This window comes from Meleagris gallopavo, chromosome 1 (genome assembly GCF_000146605.3).
Source record: "Meleagris gallopavo isolate NT-WF06-2002-E0010 breed Aviagen turkey brand Nicholas breeding stock chromosome 1, Turkey_5.1, whole genome shotgun sequence".
Taxonomy (NCBI): Eukaryota; Metazoa; Chordata; class Aves; order Galliformes; family Phasianidae; genus Meleagris; species Meleagris gallopavo.
In genome coordinates, this window is record NC_015011.2 from 128780317 (window position 1) to 128786316 (window position 6000).

The window sequence follows — 6000 nt, forward strand, 5'->3', positions numbered from 1 at the left end:
TTAAAAAACAGGTTCATTCTGTTCACAAGTCTGATAGTGATAGGACAAAGGAAAACAGATTTAAACTAAAGAGGGGAGATTTGTATTGGATACAAGAGCAAAATGGCAAGGCACTGACACAGGCTGCCCGGAGAAGCTATGGATGCCCTATCCTTGGAAGTGTTCAAGACCAGCTTGGATGTGGCTCTGGGCAGCCTGATCTAGTGCCTGATTTAGTGGTTGGCAACCTTAAGTGCAGCAGGGGCATTGGAACTGTATTATCTTTGAGGTTCTTTCCAATCTAAGCCATTCTCTGATTCTATGTAAAAGAGGAGTAAGTGGTGCACTGCACAATAAGCATTGTATCACAGACAGCATTGCCTGTCATACTGGTCCCAGGAGAGGAGACAGACCCCAGGCTGGAGTTTGGTTGATTTCATCAAGCTGATCTATGGAATATCCTTCAGGAGTGCAGTGTGTTACCGCAGAGTCTAGCTGCCTCTCAATCTCATGATGAGGGAGGCAGTGCATCACATTATATTCCTAATTATGCTGTCTGCACCCTCCATTAGAAAGTACCATGTAGTTAAGACTAGATGTCTTCTGTTATCCCCTGTAATGGAATCGTTCAGTCTTGTTCCGAAGGTATAAGAGTAAAACCAGAACACTTCAATGAAGTCAGCATGTCCTTTTTCCCTCTTTCTCAGCAACATTTAACATATGCAACCTTTCTCCCTTTGTATTTTTATTGATAGCCAAACGCTTAGCGATGTACCAAGAACCTGATTCTGAAGAAGAGGAAGCAGCTCCAAAAGGAGGAACTTTATCCCAGCGTGACAGTATCTGCAGCCATCAGAGCATCAAAGTAATTCACAGAAGCCAGAGCACCAAAACCCACCGCCGCACGGGAAGCAGAGCTGAAGCAAAAAGAGCAAGCATACTGTCGAAGCATACTGCATTCAGTAGCCCAATGGTAACTCGTGAGAATTAAGTGCATGCTGTCCTATATCTTTTAACAGATTGATGTCTTGAAAAGGAAGAGATAAAGAAATCTGTACTACATTGCATACCACTCAGATTTCATCTTGGCATTTTTTCTTCTGCACGTATGTTTTAGAAAAAGAAGAAAACTTTACATTTCAAACTGTTGGTGAATGTATACCCTTTCAACTTTGCTTTGATTATTTTATTTTATGGTATTATTGGCAGTTTTACGTGAGCTAAGTGGTATTAAGAGAGCAGAGAAACCAAGTGCCTATGAAGGGATTTTTTTGTTGTCCTTTTGACATAAGTGCACCCTCAAAATAAACTGCAAATACAGGCAAAGAAAGAAGCTGCTTGCACTGGTTGGGCTTCTTGAGTTTAGTCGGGAGTAAGTTCTTTCAGTACAATTTGAAGCTACACTTCATAAACATACAGTTCAGTGGTTGCTCAAACTCATCAGGTTCTGAGCATCAGCAGATAAAATAAAATTCTACTGAAGAAAGAACCTGAGTTCAGTTTATCTTTAAATCTTTTATATCCTTGCATCCTGGTATCTTAAGAAATACCAGAATTTGCTCTGACAAGAAACAGATCAAAGAAGTAGAAAGTGCTGATGAAATAATGTTGAGTGCTCTGCTTTAGCATAAAAGACCTAACAAACCATGCAGAATGTTCTCACTGGACTGGGGTTGGGAGGAATAGTAGTATGTAACTCTTCCCCTGTTCACTACTCCCAAAGTTGATGAACATTGCCAGTATAACAGTAGTGAAAAAGGTGACAGCACAATTACTCACATTTCCATTTCTATTAGTATCCTCATTGGTAAGTGTATATTTTCTACGATGCATGAGTTACAGTCCTCTTCATCTCAGCCCTGTGGCATGAGGCCTTCATAAAACTCTTGGTATTGACACTGCTTTGGGCACTTTGATTGCTTGCTGGTACTTTGGAAATTTGCAGAATCACTGATATTAGTCATTGCTTGTCATTGTTAGGAGAAGGACATCACACCAGATCCTAGCTTGTTAGAAAAGGTGAATGAATGTGCAAAGCATCTGGAGATCATGAGGGGCCACGAACAGCCATTATCCCATCTGAGTCCAGAGCTGTGTGATATTTTTGACTTCTTCATTGCTTTGACTATCTGTAATACTGTTGTGGTTACTGCTCCAAATCAGCCCCGACAGAAGGTAGGTTAAAGGAACAGCAAAACAGAGTTTAAGGTTTGTTTGAATTTATGCTAATTTATCTCATAAGTTGGGGAACTGAAAATAGCCTGTTCTAGTGAGAAATAACTGGAAACTAAATGTGAGACAACTCTTAGAACTGCATTGTGAATGAACAGATTCAGTCAAGCATTAATTAAATGGAACATATCATTTACCTTCAGGGTAAGATATGCTTTTATCTGCAATTTTAAGATACTAATGAAAATTTGCTGAGTTCTTGTAATATAACTTAATTGATAAATGTGTGTATGTATGTGTGTATGTACATACATCTGCATGTAAGTATGTATGTAAGTATGCGAGTCTTTGTGGAAACTGATTTATATTATGCAAGGCTTATCAAAAAAGAATATAAGCTGTGTGTAAATTTTGTAAATGTGAATTAAAGTAAGAATAGGGTCAGATGTTTTTTTAAAAAGAAAATATACTTGAGAAACTTTGCACAAGTCTTTCACATTGTCTAAAAGATGTGCCAAGCTCATTGTGAGAAATAATGATTATTACTGCTTAAATCAACCTAAACTAAATGAATGAAAACTTCAACAATAGAATCCCAAGACAAAACTATAGTAGAACATAGTATTAAAGCTAGCCTACAGATTGAATTTCCATTCTGGAGAAAATTCTGAGATTTGTTTCTTTTCCAAGTAGGAATAAGAAGTAAGTAACCTGCAAAATCACATTTTAAATAAACTGAGGTAAATGGTAAAACTGAATCAAACTGAATCCAAAAGAGAAGACAGTGGAAGTTATTTGTATCAGCGTGTTGCTATTGAAGGCATCATTGATACTGGCCTATTCTCCTAAAACTTTTCTGGTATCACACTTCTCAGTACAAAACTCTTGCATTAACATATTTTTTACTGCCTTCACTGAATATGCACAAAGAATGGCAATAGCCTTTCAGAATGTACTATGGTGGTGGTCCAATATCAATAGTCTATCCATTAGGCCTATCTGAAAAAGTGAAAGAAGTAAAAATAATTTTAATATGAACATACGCACTTTCATGCAGAGACACAATCTGAAGTTCTAGGTCTTCTGGGTTTTTTTGCTATTAAGTCCGTTTACTTTCCCTTCTCAAATTGCAAGTGCTGTTACTTTTTGCTCGCAAAGAAATTCTGTTCTTAAGTTGGAGCTACTTAGGCTGAATATCTAAATTCAGTGTCTAAATTCCTATACAGTTTTCCTTCAGGTTACGTTTTGTTCATTGTCCTGTTTCATTCTTCTCAAGGTTAGAGACCGATTTGAACTAAAGTCTCCTGTAAAAACCATAGAAGACTTCATCCGACGACTCACTCCAAGTCGCTTGACCTCTGGATCTAACAGCAGCAGTTCATCCAGCCTAGCTACAAACAAATCAATGCATAGATTTGGTTTAAGTATCCTTTCATCGACATCTACTGAGAGCACTTTATTAAAACTGGAAGAGAAGCTGGCATACTCTGCACAGATGAATAACAATGGCTACAGCTCCCAGCAAGGCAGGATGGCTGTAGGGAGCGGGCCTGAGGAAGGAGAGCTCCGTTATGAAGCAGAGAGTCCAGACGAAGCAGCTCTCGTCTATGCAGCAAGGGCATATAACTGTTCTCTGGTTGGAAGGCTGTCTGACCAGGTATCAGTGGAGCTACCTCACCTGGGAACATTAAACTTTGAAGTATTACATACATTGGGCTTTGATTCCATCAGGAAGAGGATGTCAGTAGTGGTCAGACATCCTCTCACGGATGAAATAAATGTTTACACTAAAGGAGCAGATTCAGTTATTATGGATCTCCTTCTGCCTTGTTCTTCAGGTACACCTCTTAGCTTTGTAAGAGTGGGGGTGCGGGGAGGTGGTTCTCCTTAATTGCTGAAAGATCATGTATTGTGCCTTTCCTAGCAACCAGACCTGCTTGCTTTTGTTGTGAGTACATGAAATGGTAGAAAGGCAGCCATCTCGGCAGCCATCTCTCTTCTTTTACAGTACTTCGTTGTTATAGCAAATTTTCTCTAACTAATGACTGGTTCTTTGCCTTACAAGAATTACATCAGTTTCTGTACAGGAACTTTTATTAGCAAACTTTATTTTGAATGTATTTCCTGAAACTCTCCCAAAACAATTTACATTTGTTGAGGAGAACATGCCCAGCAGTGCATAGCTATTTCAGTATTTTATATGAAACTCAAGCAGTTCGTACTCAGCTCCCTTATCTGTTTCACCTATGAATCTTTACTTGCTTTTGTAGTAATGTATTTGCATACATCAGCACATTTATGTTGTGTTTGACTGTGGTGCTAAAGGGCAGTGTGAATCAGTCAGCCATTGGAACAGAAAGGTAGTGGCAAAAAAAGGAAAGAATCTGTTCAGTTGACAAATCTAAAATTGTGTTAGGGAATAGCTATGATCATGGACTGCTTCCCCAGAGTCTGCAACACTCAGGTATCTCATGAATCAGGAAGAACATTAATTGCTGCTAATTATGAGTTGGATTTAAGAAGAACCCTGTGAACTTTCAGAAGCTTAGCGTAAACATGGGAGTGCCAGTTTGCATGAGTCAGTTTGAATCTAATTTACTGTGTGTTCAACACTGAATTTAATTAAGTGTTTAAGGGTTACCCCAGTATGAATGGACAGAACCCGAAAGTGCTGGAGGTGCTTCCTGTGTGTCACTAGTGCATTGACTGTGCGGTTACTGTGACATTAGCTGGAGTAAACAACTGTGAAAGGCTTATACTGTGCAGTTTTAGTTTAATGAAATACAGAAAAATGTTGGCATTAGTTTTAAGTTTATAGTGACATAAATCAAAGCAGAGCCAAAAAATTAGGAACGGCTTGTCCTCAACTAACAACAAAATATTCATAAATAATATTCTGGTTAAGATCTGATATGAAAGACAGTACTGAGAATGTCTGGAGAATTGTTTCCCTCCAGTGTACTAGAGAATTTGGATACTCAGAATTACTAGTAACATACCTGGAAAACAATGTTTGGAAACAAGTTCTCAGAATGAGAACTGAGCATCAATAAGAAATCATTTTCTTATGCCAAATCTCAAATATTTTGTCACAACCATGAAATAAAAATTCAATGGATGGAGGAATTTGGGGGCAAATTCCAAGTGGTTCTAGGACCTACTTGGGTAGATCCAACAGGGGCAGCTAGAAACCAACCGACAGCAACACAACAGATAAAGCTGTGTCAGAGATGCAGGAGCAGAATCCCTGAAGGCAGTTGTTATCACTGAGCAAATTCTGTAGCTGGGCACATGGTTGCTGCATGTTTATGGGCAATTGAAAGATGCTTTGAATTTGTGCATTTTTTAAAAAACTTTTTCTAGCCCCAAATGAACTATGAGTTTTAGTATATTTTGCTTTCACAAGCAGTGTAAAGTGCAGTCACTAGAACTTCATAAGCAGTTTCCTTTATTTTCTAGCCTTCTCATCTGTTGCTGGCTTCAGTAATTCTGTGAGTTTCAGCAGATCTGTCTAAAAAATGACATGTCTCTTGAACAGTTTCACTCATGGAATTGAATTCATGGTCCCTGTCTGTAGTTTCCTAACATCAGGGCACATGTTGTCATTTCCTGAGGGAGCTGCCTCCTTGTCACCTCACAGGGTGGTATTCTCCACATAGAGGGATTTCCCAAAGATTTATACTGTGAAAATTATATGTGTATGTATATAGATATATATGAGTCTATCTGTGGTTTCATTCTGTTCTCCATTGATCATGGAATATGTGAGAGGAAATGCAAGTACTTGAAGAATTCAAGCAATTATCACTTCAAGTAATGGACCAATAAATTAATCAGTGTGACAGCTCT

At 38.5% G+C, this 6000-nt stretch overlaps 1 protein-coding gene across 1 annotated transcript in view; it reads left to right on the forward strand.

Annotated features, from left to right (window-relative positions):
• ATP10A (ATPase phospholipid transporting 10A (putative)) overlaps nucleotides 1-6000 on the forward strand; it is a 109576-nt gene that overhangs the window by 80910 nt on the left and 22666 nt on the right. Inside the window, exons 8-10 of the mRNA XM_003203146.4 lie at nucleotides 735-952; nucleotides 1960-2154; nucleotides 3428-3989. Of these exons, the coding sequence (XP_003203194.1) occupies nucleotides 735-952; nucleotides 1960-2154; nucleotides 3428-3989 (975 nt within the window). The remainder of the gene's footprint in view (nucleotides 1-734; nucleotides 953-1959; nucleotides 2155-3427; nucleotides 3990-6000) is intronic.